The sequence below is a fragment of the Sinocyclocheilus rhinocerous genome, unplaced genomic scaffold (assembly GCF_001515625.1).
Source record: "Sinocyclocheilus rhinocerous isolate Xijiao unplaced genomic scaffold, SAMN03320098_v1.1 scaffold54, whole genome shotgun sequence".
In the NCBI taxonomy this organism is placed as follows: Eukaryota; Metazoa; Chordata; class Actinopteri; order Cypriniformes; family Cyprinidae; genus Sinocyclocheilus; species Sinocyclocheilus rhinocerous.
This window is the reverse complement of record NW_015647078.1, coordinates 1,291,291-1,311,080: the sequence shown is the minus strand read 5'-3', so window position 1 is coordinate 1,311,080 and position 19,790 is coordinate 1,291,291. Positions and strand designations below refer to the sequence as shown.

The 19,790-nt window shown below is 41.4% G+C and overlaps 1 protein-coding gene across 1 annotated transcript in view; it reads right to left on the bottom strand.

Moving 5' to 3' along the window:
- LOC107708726 (serine incorporator 2-like) overlaps positions 1–5,738 on the bottom strand; it is a 12,130-nt gene extending 6,392 nt beyond the window's left edge. The window contains exons 1-5 of the mRNA XM_016513022.1: positions 5,637–5,738; positions 4,566–4,727; positions 3,730–3,917; positions 3,433–3,512; positions 1,250–1,387 (exon numbers count right to left, since the gene is read on the bottom strand). Of these exons, the coding sequence (XP_016368508.1) occupies positions 1,250–1,387; positions 3,433–3,512; positions 3,730–3,917; positions 4,566–4,727; positions 5,637–5,675 (607 nt within the window). The 5' untranslated portion in view covers positions 5,676–5,738. The remainder of the gene's footprint in view (positions 1–1,249; positions 1,388–3,432; positions 3,513–3,729; positions 3,918–4,565; positions 4,728–5,636) is intronic.
- Positions 5,739–19,790: the final 14,052 nt, after the last annotated feature.

Genomic DNA, 19,790 nt, shown 5'->3' with positions numbered 1-19,790 from the left:
GCAAGAAAACCAGCAATGACCTGCCGTTTTGGAACAACAGCCACCACAGACACCATGATGCAGAAGATGAGGTTGAGGCTGATGAAGGCTTTGTGCTCGGCGCAGTCCTCCGGCTGCGTGTAGAATATATAGAACAAAACCACAGCAGCAAAGGCACAGATATAGTGCACCAGTGTGAACGACAGCAGGGCTGTGGAGAAAAAGAATATGATTGTAGCCAATCAGCTCATTAAATATATTAAATATACAGTTATGTGGATTTTGGGTCAAAGAAAGACACCAAGTTACTAACAAATTGGACCCTTTTCACCCTTTTCACCTTCCTCGGGTGCTCAAAAGTGGAAGTCTACATAGTAGGTAAACTTCTATGTCACTTCTATGGTCAACTAATATGTGACCCTGGACCACAAAACCAGTCTTTAAAGTGTCAATTTTTCAAAATTGAGATTTATATATCATTTGAAAGCTGAATAAATAAGCTTTCCATTGATGTATGGTTTGTTAGGATAGGATAATATTTGGCCGAGATACAACTATTTGAGAATCTGGAATCTGAGGGTGCAAAAAAATCAAAATACTGAGAAAATCACCTTTAAAGTTGTCCAAATTAAGTTCTTAGCAATGCATATTACTAATCAAAAATTAAGTTTTGATATATTTACGGTAGGAAATTAACAAAATATATTTACTTAATATCCTAATGATTTTTGGCATAAAAGAAAAATCTATAATTTTGACCCATACAATGTGTTGTTGGCTATTGCTACAAATATACCCCAGTGACTTAAGACTGCTTTTGTGCTCCAGGGTCACAAATATTTTTATGCATTCCCATTTGCTTCCATAGCAAAAGACAAAACCACAGATAGGGTTTCTATGACTTTACAAAAGCAGAAAAAATATAGAGAGCAAGGGTGTTTCTAGTTTTTCATCAGTACTGAGACATGCAAAAAAAAAGTGAGTACAATCAAAAAAGTGTGTCCATATTTTTTTTTTTTTTTTTTTTTTTTTTTATGTTTTGGATATAAATCATCTTTACCTGCAGCACAGAGTCGTTTAAAAGACAGACATTTGCCAGTTTTGTTTCCCACTATGAATTGTAGGTAAACAATTGGTTTGAAGAGAATGTTATACTAAACTGACAAAGACAGCTTATAATGCTTGTGACTTTAAGATGACACCTGCTTTCAGCTCTTAGCTTTATCAGTTTAACAGCTTAGTCAAGCAGAAACAATGTTGCTGAACGTACCTGCATACCAGCATTTACTGTTCCCGTTCTCCGCGTTCTCCACCCACTTCTGGTTCCAGGTGTGAGCGAAATCCACCAGCAGAATGAGCTGGATCAGAATGAAGATGAAGGACCCAACCACGCCGAAGTAGTACCACACTGCAACGGACAAAATCCATTCCTGACTTATGAACTGGCATGACTTCAGCAGCTGTTCCTGACAACTAGGAGGGATTTCTCATTTTATAGAGACTGCACTCACAAAGAGCCATTTCTAGTCATTTAGCAGATGCTTTTATCCAAAGCGACTTACAGATAAGGACAATAGAAGCAATCAAAATCAACACAAGAGCAATAAAATGCAAGTGCTATGACAAGTCTCGGTTAGCCTAACACAGTACATGTAGCTAGGTGTCTTTTTTTTTTTTTTAAGAATAGTAGATAGAACAGAACATGAATAGGAAACACTAGTGTTAGAGAGTCTTTTTTTATAATAAACAAAAAGAACAGCGAAAGCTAGTGTTAGAGGGCTTTTTTAAATAATAATAGTAGAATAACTTGATACACAAATGGCTATATTCACAGTGATTATACTTAATTCATATTTTGATTAATAAAAATCTTCTACATACAGTATGTAGTATGAGTTAAGGTTGCTCTGTGCCTGCTCAAAATTCTGCGTAAGGACAGACAAAAATATGCCTGCTCTCACACCTCAGTATGAAAGTATCCAGCTGTAATCACTGTGCAACTGCATTCATACCGCCTCGAGTCTGTGTACAGACAGCTAAATGAAACTTCAGAAAGCACTTCTGTTACAACTTTACAGTGTCACTTTGGAAGACTTTTGCTCACAGTGATAGTCAAGGAAATATTTAAAAGCTGAGACATTATTGTATTACTTTTATTTATTTTTTATTTTTTAGTTTTGGGATTAAGATTAATTACCAGACTTTTCAGGTTTTTCATTTTTAACACACTCTGTTAGCTTAGATAATTTAGAAGTTTCATCTGGTGTTGTTGAGATATATAGTTGAGTATCATCAGCATAACAATGGAAACTAATCCTGTATTTTCTAATAATATTACCATGGGGCAACATGTATATTGAAACTAGCAGAGGGCCTAGGACAGATCCTTGCGGCACTCCATACTTTACTGGATTTAATTGAGATGATTAATTAAATGATTAATCCACCTATGGATTAATAGGTGGATAGACTGGATGAAAAAGGTCTTGATCCAACTATGATAGGATAAAGTTTATCCTTAGCCTTAGGTATGGAAATCACAATTTTAATATTCCCTGAAATTTCTAGGTTTTCAATGACAGTGGGAATCCTGGTGTATGTATGGGGTTTATCACCACTTTAAAACATTCACGTAACCAGAGAAATGCAATAGCAAATAAGTAGGTGGTGATTCACTGTTGTCTATGATGCATGAGGAAGCATTAGTGTTTACTCTAATGTGATGTGGTCACATGGGTATCAGGCGTAAACAGGGCCTACAAATGTCGTTTGCTTGCATTCCCAACTGGTTGTTCATGAGAAACTGCTATTCCTCCTGGGAACTACAGAGCACTGAAAAACAACCTACTAGTTGTGAATGTCAATAAAAAAATATTATTAATATGTAATATAGCCACACACTCAGTGGTCATGTACCATAACCTATAAAGAGTGTTTTTTTACTATTTTTAGTAAAAAATACTACATTTTTAGTATTTTTAGTAACAAATACTAAAAATATCCAGCTCTTATTAGTGACCATGGACAACAAAAAACAGTCATAAGGGTACATTTTTTGAAACTGAGATTTATACATCATCTGAAAGCTGAATAAATAAGCTTTCCATTGATGTATGGTTTGTTAGGACAATATTTGGCCGAGATACAACTATTTGAAAATCTGGAATCCGACGGTGCAAAAAAATCTAAATATTGAGAAAATCGCATTTAAAGTTCACCAAAAGAAGTTCTTAGCAATGCATATTACTAATCAAAAATTAAGTTTTGATATATTTACGGTAGGACATTTACAAAATATCTTCATGGAACATAATCTTTACTTAATATCCTAATGATTTTTGGCATAAAAGAAAAATTGATCATTTTGACCCATAGTGTATTGTTGGCTATTACTACAAATATACCTGTGCTACTTATGACTGGTTTAGTGGTCACATTTATCAGCTGATGTACCTGTGTTGAATTCTCCATCTGGAATGAAGAAAGCTCCCACTGTAAGAGCGACCAGAATCAAGAACTTGAAGAACCAGAAACTGAAAAAGAACATACACAGTCACACTGGCATTGGTGGATTACATAAGACTTCCCGGACAAAGTAGAACTATTGTGCAAAAAGGAATTTTCCATATTTCAAAAACCCCAGCTTTCACCAGCAGAGGGCAGCACTGTTACAAACATTTTCTGAGAACGCCCTGTCCATCTTTTCAGTGGGAAAGACTACAGCTGGTACAGCAGATAGTAAAACTATACCCGTTTTGAATTGATGCTCGTGGATCCTTGCTGCTTCTCACACGGATCATGATGATGGAGAAGAGGAAGAAGAAACAGGCCATGGCAAAGCACATCCTGTAGACCGACTTATAGCCAACAATGATCTCACAGTTCACCTTCCCATGAATTCCAGGTATGGAAGAGCCTCCTTCACAGAAACCAGGAATCTGTTGATAAAATCAATAAAAAAAATAAAATATATATATTTTTTATATATATAAATATATATATATATATTTACTGTAGCTTTTGATCAATTTGCTGTGTCCTTGCTGAAAATACAGCTGTACACATTATTACTGTTTTTACAGTATATAATCAAATAAACTGCAGTATTGGTGAACACGAGACTTCTTTCAAAAATATATCTTAATTATTCCAAATTAGTGACTAGTAGTGCCATTATTTAGAAAATAAATATAGAAACTTATCTGCTTTGTTTATTTCCATGTTTGTTTTCAGATTAAAATGTCTCCAAATTTTTATTTCAGAAGGCAAATATTTTCCTTTAATAAAAACAACTTCTGACACTGGTCTATATCTTTTCATTGTTTTTTTGTTTTTTTTCAGGCCAGAATCAGGATTGGAAAGCAAGAGAGAAGAAATGGGATCAGGCCAGATTCAAGCTTATAAGGATAGCTAGTAGAGCAAAAATATATTAATTTGTGTTCCGAAGATGAACGGAGGTCTTCCGGGTTTGGACCGACATGAGGGTGAGTAATTAATGACAGGATTTTCATTTTTGGGTGAACTATCCCTTTAAGCACACCAGCTCTGCTGTGATGCCATGCCCCCTGCACCAATGGTCTGTGTACCTTCTTCAGCTGTGTCTCCATGCCTGGCAGGATCATGATGATGGACACTATAGTGCCCAGCAGCAGGAAGAAGGAGAAGGCCAGGCGGGTCACAGTGGAGTTGTATGTAGAAGGACAGCATCCTGATAAAAGACACGGTGCAGAGCCGCACAGACAAGACGCCTACAATGACAGAAACACACTCAACACAGAAAATACACACATTTCTCTGCACTACAGGGTGAACAACCTACTATATGTGACCCTGGACCACAAAACCAGTTATAAGTGTCTTTTTTTTTTTTTTACATTGAGCTGAATAATAAATCGGAATAAATAAGCTTTCCATTGATGTATGGTTTGTTAGGATAGGACAATATTTGGCCGAGATACAACTATTTGAGAATCTGAGGGTGCAAAAAATCAAAATATTGAGAAAATCGCCTTTAAAGTTGTCCAAATGAAGTTCTTAGCAATGCATATTACTAATCAAAAATGAAGTTTTAATATATTCACGGTAGGAAATTTACAAAATATCTTCATGGAACATGACCTTTACTCAATATCCTAATGATTTTTGGCATAAAAGAAAAATCGATCATTTTGACCCATACAGTGTATTGTTGGCTATTGCTACAAATATACGTGTGCTACTTATGACTGGTTTTGTGCTCCAGGGTCACATATGAGTAGCCTGGACCTCTATGTTAAACATTTCTATTAAATATTACTGGTAAAATTGCGTTTGTGAAATCGGATGAAACTCGAGAAACTTACAGCCTAAGTGTTTTAAAGTACACCGTTTACAAATATGATATTATAGTATCATAATATAATATAATATAATATTATTAAGAGCAAACAAAGTCTAAAAACATAAAGACATGCCGCCCTCGAGTCATTTATTTATGTTTTCTCAAAACTTTATAGTTTATTTACGTAAACAAAACGAGGAAACGGCCTCTAAAGCGCATCTATGAACAAGTCGGGTTTAAAGGTTTTTGAAAAAATGCGTTGCTGTCTTCAGCAGATGAAATGTGACAACATGAAGAGACGAAATTGATTTCAGTCGAAATAATATTTTAGACTTACGCAGCTCGCCAGCGAGCACAAGGCCATACACGCACCCATGATGAGGGAGAAAAACCCGAAACTAAAGCCAAAACACGGAAGTCAATCTTTCCACCTCATTCGAGTTTCTTATAAAACTCTAAAAAGTGAGCAATGATTGGCTGGGAGACGCATCGCTGGACTTGCGGACCAATCAGACGGCGGTACAGAATAATCGCTGAAGTAACAAACCAATCAGATGAAAGTCTAGCAACTGCGCCGATGGGTTTGGGTTTGGAGAGACAGGCATGCGTCTGACTTATATCCAGCGTTGGGAAGGTTACTTTGGAAATGTAATAGGTTACAGATTACAAGTTACCCTATTCAAATCATTTTTAAACATGTAAACCAGGCAGCGCTAAACTTACAGTAGAGCTCAACACTGATTACTGTCATTTTCAAAATCCTTTCTCCCTTGAATTAATTAAAACAAATTAAGGTTATAATAATTTAATTTTAAAGCACAGCCAGCACAAAATCAGACTTACTTTGAGATCATTCTGAGGTTAAATACAGATTTAAAACCATAACAAGAACTAGTTTGATAGCTATGACACTGTTTTTGAAATCAAAATTTTGCATATCTGTGACAGGAAACACTGGCATCTAACAATGGCTGAGAAAAAAAAACGGTTAATCTTAAAAGTTAACTGTATATACATATACATAAACCCAAATAGGAAATAAAACAGTTATCGAATAGGAATGTGTCCTATTCTGTGTCCTAAACTCCTGATTGGTCTTTCATATATTAGTGCTGTCTCTGCAATTTCTGAAAGAAATCAATTAAATCTGTATGTGAGTGTGTAAAAAAAATCAAATGTAACCCCCTTTGTAATCGTTAACATTTTCAAAAGTAACTGTAATTTAATTACACATTTTTTCTCTCTCAGTAACTGTAATTTATTTTGTAATTAAATTACTTAATTTAGTTACATGTAACTAGTTACTCCCCAACACTGCTTATATCCACAGGCAGCTCAGTTTACGGTATTGCATTACTGTTGAGTGTCTCAATAATAAGCAACTGCACGCCGTGTTGAACTCAGTGTAACCTTCTTTATTCACCACCACTAGTGTACACCTCTCGTCATCCTTTTACCAAACCTAACTCACATTCTAGAGCTCCCTTCTGCGTGTATCTGGGTAAGAACACCTCCTATCCCATAGTCTGAGGCATCTGTGGTGACTATAGTAGGTAGTTCTGGATTGAAAAGTGCAAGGGCAGCACTATGCACAATCAGTCCCTTCACTGTCTCAAAGCTCTCCTGAGCCTCAGGTGTCCAAACGAATGGAGTAGAGCCCCGTAAAAGCACACGCAGTGGCTCCACCACTGTAGCATAATTTGGTATGAATTTAGAATACCATGACGTGAGACCCAGAAATGAACGAAGGCTAACCTCATCAACAGGAGGTGGTGCATCGGACACTGCAGAGACATGGGAAGCATCAGGTCGTAATCCCTTCTCAGACAGGGTGTGACCCAGGAATGACAGTTCTGCTTTTCTGAAGTGGCACTTTGCCATGTTCTGCTTGAGGCCTGCTTCATCGATTCGCTGCAGCACAGGTTGCAGATTTTCGTCATGTTCCTTGCGCGTTGCTCCTGCCACCATGATGTCATCCAAGTAACAATGAGCTCCAGACTGACCTTTAAGGATTTCAGACATCATCCTCTGGAAGCAGCTTGGAGCTGAGGCCAGTCCATATGGAACCCTTTTGAAACGAAATAATCCATCATGTGTGATAAACGCAGAAAGGTTTCGACTGTCCTCATGCAACGTTACCTGGTGATATGCACTTTGGAGGTCTAACGTGGAAAACACTGTTGCTCCACACAAGTTCGCAAACATCTCCTCCATATGCGGAAGAGGAAAGCTGTCCACTACCACTGCCTTGTTAGGCTCACGTAAGTCGACGCAGAGCCGAATCCCCCCGTCTTTTTTTCTAGTGACAACTATTGGGGAGACCCACTCAGATGCATCCACAGGCTCAATTACATCCTGTTGTACAAGCTTCTGTAATTCCTTGGACACCTCGTTGCGAATTGAGAAAGGTAACCTCCTCAGTTTCTGCTGCACAGGCTGAACACCAGACCGAACGTGAACACGATGCACAAATCCTCTTGCGCATCCCAGCCTGTTTTCTGACTTTGCATCTATAGATGAGGCAGTATGCATGCACTGGTCTGTACTGACCTGACCGTCACAGAGTTGTAAACAAAGTCCAGTAAAGAGGTCTCTGCCTAGCACAGCTGATCCCTTTTGTACAATGTATAAGTCTGTGGTAGTGCAATGGCCTCCATACGAGATGCTGGCTGGCAGGCATCCTTTCACTTCAATTGCATCGCCCCCAAAACTAACTAGACTGAGTTTCGGTGGTGAAAGGGGTGCTTGACTGAAGGATCCAGCGTAAATGGACATCGGCAATATGGACACTGCTGATCCCGTGTCTACCATTAACTGAATGTCCCGTGTTTGTCCTGTGCTTGCACATATCTGTACTGTGCACATTATTTTGCCACAGTCACGTTCAGCATGTTCAATATTTAACACAGTCACTTCAGGTACTGTAATTTCACTCACCCGTTTGTTTCCACGACATATCTTTGCAAAATGTCCTGTTTTGTTACAGTTCCTGCACACCGCATCCTTAGCAGGGCATCCGGAAAAATTAGCTGCGTGCTGCTCAGATCCACAACGGTAGTAAGTACGTGCACGGGTAAATTTTGGAGGTCCACGCGAGGCATTGACTTTACTTTTGCTCCGTCGGAACCTGTTATGTTGTTGAACTGCTTGTACCGAGTTGTCGGATGACGCGATCATCGCTTTAGCCTCCGATGATTCCTCTGTTTTGCAAGAACAGTTTGAAGTCGTGTGAAGTGAACTGTACTCCATTATCAGAAATCAGCTCTTTCGGGTTCCCTTCCCTGCTAAACACTGTAGACAAGAACTGCATCACGGCCTGGGTGGTAGGATGTGAGACAAATGCTATCTCAGGCCACTTACTGTAATAGTCCACCAGAGTGACCACAAAACGACAATCAGCAGGTGCTGCATCAAAAGACCCATGATGTCTATGGCCACTTTCTCCCAGGCGTCAGTAGAACATGGTACAGGTTGGAGTGGTGTTATATGTGTGATGTCATGTAACTGACATGTGACACAAGCTTTGACAGCTGTTTCTACTTGTTTGTCCATGCCAGGCCACCAGTAGAGCTCTCTCAGCCTCCTTTTTGTCCTCACAATGCCCTGATGTGTATCATGTGCGAGTGCGATGAACTTGGGCTGGAGACATTCTGGAACCAGAAGGCGTGTGGTTCCACGCACCACGCAACCATCCTGGAGTGAAAGTTCATGCCGCACTTGAAAATACGGCTTTAACGCATGATCCAGTGCCTTTGCACACTGTGGCCATTTTGAGGTGAGCAGTCTGCGTAGCTCAGCTTGGATAGGACAAGAATCACATGCCGCTTTGAACTCAGAGCTGGTTATTGCAGTGAGTGTAGAAGTGAGAGCTACGACTTCCAAATCATGTTCCAGACTAGGTTCAGTACTAGGGAGTGGTAAGCGAGATAGACAGTCTGCAGTCACATTCTCATGCCCCGGCTTATACTGAATATCATAGGTAAATGCCATCAGCCTAGCTGACCATCTTGCTATGCGCATACCTGCTCTGCCTTGACCCTTAGATGACAGAAGGGTGGTCAGCGGGCTGTGATCTGTCCGCAGTGTGAAGTGTCGTCCCCACAAGTAGGTCCTCCAGCGCTCTGTGGCCCAAACACATGCTAGTGCCTCTTTTTCTACTGTGGAGTACTTCCGTTCTGCTGCGGTAAGAGTGCGTGAGGCAAAAGCCACTGTTCTCTCCGTATTGTCTGCGTGTATCTGGGTAAGAACACCTCCTATCCCATAGTCTGAGGCATCTGTGGTGACTATAGTAGGTAGTTCTGGATTGAAAAGTGCAAGGGCAGCACTATGCACAATCAGTCCCTTCACTGTCTCAAAGCTCTCCTGAGCCTCAGGTGTCCAAACGAATGGAGTAGAGCCCCGTAAAAGCACACGCAGTGGCTCCACCACTGTAGCATAATTTGGTATGAATTTAGAATACCATGACGTGAGACCCAGAAATGAACGAAGGCTAACCTCATCAACAGGAGGTGGTGCATCGGACACTGCAGAGACATGGGAAGCATCAGGTCGTAATCCCTTCTCAGACAGGGTGTGACCCAGGAATGACAGTTCTGCTTTTCTGAAGTGGCACTTTGCCATGTTCAGTTTGAGGCCTGCTTCATCGATTCGCTGCAGCACAGCTTGCAGATTTTCGTCATGCTCCTGCCACCATGATGTCATCCAAGTAACAATGAGCTCCAGACTGACCTTTAAGGATTTCAGACATCATCCTCTGGAAGCAGCTTGGAGCTGAGGCCAGTCCATATGGAACCCTTTTGAAACGAAATAATCCATCATGTGTGATAAACGCAGAAAGGTTTCGACTGTCCTCATGCAACGTTACCTGGTGATATGCACTTTGGAGGTCTAACGTGGAAAACACTGTTGCTCCACACAAGTTCGCAAACATCTCCTCCATATGCGGAAGAGGAAAGCTGTCCACTACCACTGCCTTGTTAGGCTCACGTAAGTCGACGCAGAGCCGAATCCCCCCGTCTTTTTTTCTAGTGACAACTATTGGGGAGACCCACTCAGATGCATCCACAGGCTCAATTACATCCTGTTGTACAAGCTTCTGTAATTCCTTGGACACCTCGTTGCGAATTGAGAAAGGTAACCTCCTCAGTTTCTGCTGCACAGGCTGAACACCAGACCGAACGTGAACACGATGCACAAATCCTCTTGCGCATCCCAGCCTGTTTTCTGACTTTGCATCTATAGATGAGGCAGTATGCATGCACTGGTCTGTACTGACCTGACCGTCACAGAGTTGTAAACAAAGTCCAGTAAAGAGGTCTCTGCCTAGCACAGCTGATCCCTTTTGTACAATGTATAAGTCTGTGGTAGTGCAATGGCCTCCATACGAGATGCTGGCTGGCAGGCATCCTTTCACTTCAATTGCATCGCCCCCAAAACTAACTAGACTGAGTTTCGGTGGTGAAAGGGGTGCTTGACTGAAGGATCCAGCGTAAATGGACATCGGCAATATGGACACTGCTGATCCCGTGTCTACCATTAACTGAATGTCCCGTGTTTGTCCTGTGCTTGCACATATCTGTACTGTGCACATTATTTTGCCACAGTCACGTTCAGCATGTTCAATATTTAACACAGTCACTTCAGGTACTGTAATTTCACTCACCCGTTTGTTTCCACGACATATCTTTGCAAAATGTCCTGTTTTGTTACAGTTCCTGCAGACCGCATCCTTAGCAGGGCATCCGGGAAAATTAGCTGCGTGCTGCTCAGATCCACAACGGTAGCAAGTACGTGCACGGGTAAATTTTGGAGGTCCACGCGAGGCGTTGACTTTACTTTTGCTCCGTCGGAACCTGTTATGTTGTTGAACTGCTTGTACCGAGTTGTCGGATGACGCGATCATCGCTTTAGCCTCCGCTGTAGCAGTTTCAATGTGCTGGGCGACAGTCACGGCTTTTTTAAGGTCGAGTGCCACTTCCAGCAGCAGCCGTTCTCTGATGCGAGATGAATTAGTCTTTTCGACCAGCTGATCACGTATCATCTCGTCCTCCATCGTGCCGAATTCACAGGTGGCAGCCAGTTCACGTAGTGCAGCGACATACTGGTCTGTGGACTCGCCCGCGCGTTGGCTCCGTTGGCGGAAGCGGTAACGTTCAGCAACTACATTAACTTTAGGGATAAAAAAATCCTTTATTGCACTCAAAGCAGACGTGTACGTATCGTCTCCCTGATCACTCACGTTCAGGGTGTAGAACAATCTTTGACCCTCGGCTCCGAGGCAGTGTATCAGAAGAGCACGCTTCCTAGCATCAGGTAGCTCCTCGTCCAGGGCCAGCACAAAATTGTCAAAAGTTTTGATCCAAGCTTTGAACGGAATCGGTGGTTCACCCGGTGTTTGCAGGAACAGGGTGGGTTGGCTTAGACTCAAAGTCATCCTCGTCGCCAATATGTTGAGTGTCTCAATAATAAGCAACTGCACGCCGTGTCGAACTCAGTGTAAACTTCTTTATTCACCACCACTCGTGTACACCTCTCGTCATCCTTTTACCAAACCTAACTCACATTCTAGAGCTCCCTCTAGAGGCTTACTCAGAACACCACAATTTCATTCGTATTTATGTTCTTGTTAAAGCGATCTATGAGTCAATAATAGTCTCTGACATTTCATCCACTCTAGATGGCGCAAAATCCCATAATATGGATTGAGATGTAAGTCATAAATCTCTTAAAATATGAAAACATAATTTTGCCGAATTTACACATTTATATCTGATATCACGGTGCAATACTAAATCAAATATTCAGACGTATACAGTAGGCCTGCTTGTCAAAACGAGGATAATTTGATTTTTAAAGGTTTTAATCAAGTCTATTCTGCTCACCAAGGCTGTATTTATCAGCTCAAAACAAAACAGTAATATTGTGAAATATTATTACAATTTAAAACAACTGTAAAATGTATATTGTAAAATGTCATTTATTCCCGTGAACAAAGCTGAATTTTCAGCATCATTACTCCAGTCATGTGACAGTTCAGGTTTGCATTACAGGATAAATTGCATTTAAAAATATATATTCAAAAATAGAAAACAGTTATTTCAAATTGCAATAATATTTCAAAACATTACTGTTTTTACTGTATTTTTTTTTTTTTTTTCAAATAAATGCAGCCTTGGTGAGCATAAGAGACTTTATTAAAAACATTTAAAAATCATAATGTTTCCAAACCTTTGTACTGTACGAGTATTGAATAATTCAGCAGAATAAGTGAGCAATGACAAGCAAATCAAACAGCATCCCAGGGACATACATTTAAAAGGTAGGCATATCCTCTGAATTATTTATTATAATTTTTTTTTAATTTAAGAGATCACTTAACCTATAGTTATGAACAATGAAATGTAATTGATGGAATTCTGTAAAAAAACTGAATTACAATAACTCATAAATTAAATAATAAAAACACCATTAGCAACAGGCAAATGGCATTCTGCCCAAATTCTGAGGCATTCTGCATGTTCCCCAAGGGTTTCACTTCCGCTTTTCACAAAATAAAAAACTATATTTCTCATCACAAAAATATAATTTTTAATATAATTCAGCATTAACAGACATGATGTTTAACAGCCAACATAAAATAAATGTATGGCACATTAGATCATACACTCTAAAAAACGCTGGGTTAAATACAACCCAGTGCTGGGTAAAATAGGGACAAACCCAGCAATTGGGTTGTTTTGGCCCAGCGGTTGGGTTACTACCCAGAAGGTTGGGTTAAACATTTAACCCAACCGCTGGGTCAAAACAGCCCAATTGCTGGGTTTGTCCATATTTTACCCAGCACTGGGTTGTATTTAACCCAGCATTTTTTAGAGTGTATCATAACTGTTTAGATGTAGTAGATCTCACAGTCACAAATACTGATGTTCAGAGTAAATGTCAACCCAGATTCACACCAGTCAGTCATATGTAATTTCCACATGTATTATTATTCCACCTTTACACTACAGTTATCAGATGAATCTGATTATTATGATTAGAATAAACTGCATATGTAAGTATACTGGACATCTAATTTTTACTCAAAATTGTTACATTAAACACTACAAAGGTTATACAATAAGTTGTTTTCTCAAATTTTGTAACAGTAAGACACAAAAAATATTCAGGTAAAACACGGTATAATACAATCTTACTTTTCAGACAGTGTGAGAGATGAGGAAACTATATCAGTTAAAAATCACACAGTTTCAATGATCATTTATGACCAACCAGAAACCCGAGATAGAGCGGCTGAGTGAATGTGGTCTGGACTGTGTGGATGGGGTTCATTGTGTCAGAGACGCTGTAGAAGAACAGAGTTCCTGCACTGTGATCCACATACACTCCTATTCTCCTGCAGCTGGAGGGAACAGGGAGTTTAGTCTCTGTGTTGTTGTGCTGGAATGAGAAACTAGAGGGAGAGCAGGATAAACTCCAGGACTGATCATTCATAAGTATAATGAACTCTCAAGAAATCGTATCATTAGAGACTACTAACAACTATCACAAACAAATCCAATATGTATTGCTAAATTATTATTTGAAATAAATAAGCAGAGATACTGGTCTATATGAAAAATCAAGAAGAACATTTCAAAGTTCTAATAATATTTTCATGTTTACCAGCACTATTCTCAGAACAAATGACACACGTCAGTTTAAAACAGAAAGAATTAAAAGCATAGTTACTTTTTGTTTACTCTTCTTTTAATTTTTGGTTTATCTTTGTTTGCTGTGTATCACAATAACAATAAGTTTCATGTCATCGCGTTCATGATGAGACGTACCGCTGTATTGGGCGCTCTTTTTGCGCATCTTTTATTTGAAAAATACATTTGATATGTGAGCATTCACGGTGCCGGTTCATGTTTGGAGCATGAGAGATTAGGCTTGTTTGAGATGCGCCTCGCCTCGCCTGAAATGTAGGCGAGAGTAGGCGGCTGCAGTGAGGGGAGGAGTGAAATAAGCGCAGTCAAGACGGACAGTTCTGACCTCTCGAAGTGGAGCAGATACCAACGAGATCAAAGGCAGATATCACTCTAAGGTAGAGTATATATTACTCTACCTTACATGTAAGACACTCAAAGACACTCAAAGTGCTTGCTATTTAATTCCGTACGAAAGGTGTATTTATCATCCATTTTTACTTTAATACAAACATGTATTTTAGATTTTTATAGAAATATGACAACAATCACATATCTCACACAGAGATCGCACTGTCATAGTGTTTGGGAACATTCATGCATAATTTAAATACATAATCACATGAAATCAGATAAAAAAATAAAATATTTTAGAAGAGAACGCAGCATCACAGTTGTCTGAACCAATAAGCATTAAGTTGTGTCGTCAGCCAGTCGTTTCCCATCATGCTTTTGATCAGCACAGTAGGTGGAGAGCAACTGCGCTCGACTGCACAATCCGACACAGCCGCCTCGCCATCGCGAGAGTTTTATGGCACACGTCAGCATGACATCATCAGAGCAAGTCGGACGTAACTCGGACACTAGGCTTGTTTGAGATGCGCCTCGCCTCGCCTGAAATGTAGGCGAGAGTAGGCGGCTGCAGTGAGGGGAGGAGTGAAATAAGCGCAGTCAAGATGGACAGTTCTGCCCCGAGTGCCCTCGACTGCACAATCCGACACAGCCGCCTCGCCATCGCGAGAGTTTTTTGGCACACGTCAGCGTGACATCAGAGCAAGTCGGAGGTAACTCGGACACTTTTCTAACCGGCATGCATCTCGCAGTGATCACCGGTGATCGGTTCTGCGCAGATTTTGCTCATCTCAAACAAGCCTACTTTTCTAACCGGCATGCATCTCGCGGTGATCACCGGTGATCGGTTCTGCACAGATTTTGCTCATCTCAAACAAGTCTAATATGAATTGTGTTCACATCAACTTGAAACATGCTTGCTCATCGCGGCGTTACACGCAGACACCATGCACTCTCTCATGCACTCTCCACGCGTTGTAACATATTAAATATTGTTACGGTCGTGTTTACAGAGATGAACTGACGGTGTGGAAACTCTCATTAGATTTGAATTCTGCACTGTAAGAAGACCTCATGCATAATACAGTGCAGGGATTGGATCATAAGAGTTCATTCTAATGAAAGGTACTGAGAAAAGCTCGGAAAACTGATGACGTAGACGCGTACTCTCCAGCCACGGCAGCCAATCACCACTGCAAATGAACGGATATACGTCACTTTTCGTGACGTTGATTCGACTTTTCTTTTTGAACCGGAAGAACGAAATTGCTCCAAAAAAAAAAACAATTAAATAACCACTTTTCACTCAATAATAGAGTGTTGTTATTGTTTTTGCTTAGCTTCCGACTTTGCTACTGTTCGGACGCTTGTGCTTACTGCTCTGCGCTTTGCTCCTTGTTTATGCACTTTTCTCAGATTTTTCTAAGATTTTAACTTCAGCAGATTAGCACAGTGCTCAAACAACACAATTTTTGGCACAAGCACTAAAACAAAAAACTTTTTGGGATTGGAATAATACTACGAAAAAGAAGACTCTTTGCCTCCCACTGCCAGCAGCTTACATTCTGGAGACGGAAAAACACAGCTGCCTACATTCAAACAGACGAGAAAGAAAATGCCTCTTGTGGAATCTACTTGCTGCATGAACTGCCACAGACTTCTACAAAGGATCACAGTTCTTGAAACAAAGTTACTCAAAGTGACTCTATTATCAGAAACATCATTAGAAGGACTACAACTACATGCTGCTTTCCTCAAGCAACCATTTCTGATGTGAACAGGGAACTTTGGACCATTCTAATGAAGCACAAGACTGCAAATCGAATCATCATCCATGTGGGGAAGAATGATATTCGGAAAGAGCAGTCAGCACTCCTTAAGAAGGATTTCAGTGAACTCCTTGAAACACTTCGAAGACTTAAAGTTCAGTTGTTCATCAGTGGACCACTCCCAGCAAGGGGAACTAACATGTTTTCACGGTTGCTTGGGCTGAATACATGGCTACAAAGAACCTGCAGTATAAAAGGTGTCAACTTCATCGACAACTTCAATCTTTTCTGGGTCCATAGACAACTGTTTAAACTGGATGGCCTCCACCCAAACAAACTTGGTGCAAGAGTGCGAAAGGAAAATATCTGCTTCTCCCTCCATCATCCTTCAGTAGTGTGTGCCAATCCACTCAACATGAATGTCACACACACCTGGACAAAGTATGAGTGGCCATGGCACTTCATATCAGCTTTCGAGTCATCATGTGGTTGACACATCCCACAAGGACACTGATAACACCATGCAGCCACAACAAGCACTGCTCATGGACACCATCCCGGCTGAGCTCTGTGCACAGAGCTCATCACAGACAGACTGTAACATATCAGAACAGCTCCAGGACTCAGCACCCAAGGACAACTTTCTGAAAAACAGCCAGGGAAGCCAGGACAACATATCACAGCCACCGGAAACACATGAGCCAGAGCCCCGCTCACCAGACACTTTATCCCTCTCTCCAGCATCTCCGCTTCGAAGCTTCTCACAGAAAATGGAGGAACTGGTGTATGCTGGGACCAAATTCTCCCACTTTTTCGCTGCAAGCCCCCATATATCAACTAAAAAATGGCGTGCCCCACAACCACCAAAGCATGTGGGCCCAGTTTGCCCTCCTCCTCTTGTGAGAGCTCTGCCACAATGCCAGGGCCCAAACCCTCCTCTATCTGCTGTAGGACAACTGATATCAGCTGTAAACAACTGATATCAGCTCTCAGTGATATGTGTCGGGTCCTCGCTACAATAGCAGCAACTTTCACAAATGTTTACAAAAACAAGTGGGAACCCAGTGTGCCTGTAACGTTCCTTATTTCTGTTTTATCATGTGATAGAAAGTCTAAGGCCTTCTCAAGCCGTACAGCTGACCCATATAATCTGCGACCTATTATGCATCAAACTAAGATCGCTGATGGGACAAAAAGTAATTCCATTAAGTTAGCATTTTTAAACATTCGCTCATTAAAAAAATAAATAATTTCTGATCATGACTTAATAACCACAAACAACCTGGATTTTATGTTTCTAAACGAAACATGGCTAGAAGACAGCTGCAGTGCAACGGTCCTCAATGAAACAGCCCCTCCTAACTTTACTTTCATGAGTGTTTGCAGGACTGTTAGGAGAGGTGGAGGTGTAGCTGCTCTATTTAAAGATGTCTATCAATGCAAGGAAGTATCATTTGGTCAGTACTTGTCTTTTGAATATATTGTGCTGAAAGGTGCTCCACACATCGTATTTATTATTATTTACAGGCCTCCAAAATACTCTCCAGCCTTTGTTGAAGAGTTCACAGTTCCCTATCAAAAGCTACTCTCGATGCTGCATTCAAAACACTAATGAGAACATTCTTTGTTTGACCGGTTCAGAAGCATGTGTGTCAAACACGCAAAGAATTAAATAACCTCGGTAGGTGACGTCATTTGATTACATGCTCCTGAGAGGTTATAAATAGACAGGAAACGGACACACCTTCGGGTTTCTTTGTCTTCAAGGACCATATTGTGTGTGTGTAAGAGTTTCTCCATGCTGCATTGCAGTTTATATTCACTTAAAAAAAAAACATTACTTACATCATGTTGGAGTCCGAGAAGAGATGCGTGCCTGCTTGTTGGATGCTCATCTTGGAGGATGATCTGCATAAGTTTTGCTTTGAGTATTTGGGGGATGAGCACGCTGCCCTTGGGCTCGAGGGAGAATGCGAGCACTGGGATCTTTTGCCAATCAAAGTGCTTCGTGCGCGGCTTGTTTTCTTTAGAGACGAGCGAATCGCTGCTCCCTCGTTAAGATCCTGGGGGTCGCGTGTCAATCTGGCTGAGGCACGTGAGACAGGTCCGTCCCTTTCTCTTGTGCTCTCGCCGGATCAGGAGGTCCTCGCGCCCGCTTCTGAAGCGCGCCCAGGCATTTCTTCAGAACGGGCGGAGGATACTTCATCTCTTGCCTCTGTGGAGATCGAGATCGCCACCTCAGAGCACTCCTCTCGCAACAATAAAGCGTATGAGGAGTTACTCAAGGTGGTAACTCGAGCAGTCGACAGGTTAAAGCTGGACTGGCCACAGGAGCAGGAGACCCCCAAACGCTCAAAGCTGGATGACAGATTTCTGTCATTCATGGAGTAAGCCCTACTCATCCCGTGTCTTTGTGCCATCAACGTTGATTTATTCGACCATCATGGATGCAAAGGCACAGGGCTACATGATGATGCCCTAGGTGGAAGAGACGCTCGCAGGCTATCTCTCCCCTGGGAGCTCATCTTCTTTGAAAAAACCTATGCTCCCCACCAAGCCTTGCAGCCTGACATCCTCGCTGGTGGGGAAAGCTTTCCAAGCAGCGGGTCAGGCTGGTGCTGCCCTGCACACCATGGCGGTTTTGCAGGCGTACCATGCTGACCTGCTGAAGGACTTGAACACAGGCGGGACCATCGATGAAGAGGCGTTTTCAGAACTTCGCCGGGCCACAGACCTGTCTCTCCATACGACTAAGCAGATGGCCCGCTCCATCTGCCATTCAATGGCTGCTATGGTCTCCACGGAAAGACACCTGTGGCTCAAGAAGGAGAGTGTGGCAAGTCGTGTGCCTCCTCGAAAAGACTGGGGAGCAGCTCGCCACACTCCACAGGCCGCCTCTAAGAGGCCAGACCTGAGGAGCATCATCTCCTCAAAGAAAAAATCCTGAGACTGGTGCGCCTCGGACCGTGGGGATGTGTCCCTTCGGGGAGGGGAGCGAAAAGTTCCAACAGAAAGTAGAGGCTCATTCCTGGTACCCTCAGGGGGCCACTGCTGTGATGTCAGTGCTATTGTTTTCACATGTGACTCGTTCTGGGCTGTGTCTTTAAGCTGATCAGTTCCTTTGTATCTTTGCTTGGTTATTGTTGTTCCTAAGCCAGTTGCTGCCGTAAGTCTGCTCTAGTTCTAAGAACTATTCTTTGAAAGCCTTTTGGATTGTTTCTGGATTTTTGGATTGTAAACTGTGTTTATTTTTTTGCTGTCTTTGGAGTCTTTTTCCTGAGTTTTTGTTTTGGAGATTATTTTTTTCCTTTTGGATCCTTTTTTGGACTGGAGATTTTTCTGTTTTGTGGCTATCGTTAAGAAAAGGATTTTTGTACCCTTTTTGCTGTTTTTGTTAAACAAACTCTTCTGATTTAATTTAAGAACGCATCTGACTACTGGGTTCAACTCCCTTCTGTGGCTCAGTGGTGGAAATTAAGACTTTTGAGCCAGAGACCCAAGTTCGAATCCCGGCTCTGACAGAATAACCAAGCCACACTATGAACCCAGAGATGCCTAATTCTCAAGAACTCCTTGCCACAGTTGCTCAGCATGAGTCCACAGTCCAATGCCATGAGACAACACTAGTTCAGCAGGAGACTTTGATGGCTAAACACTCACAGGTGCTGTCTGATCTCATGACTT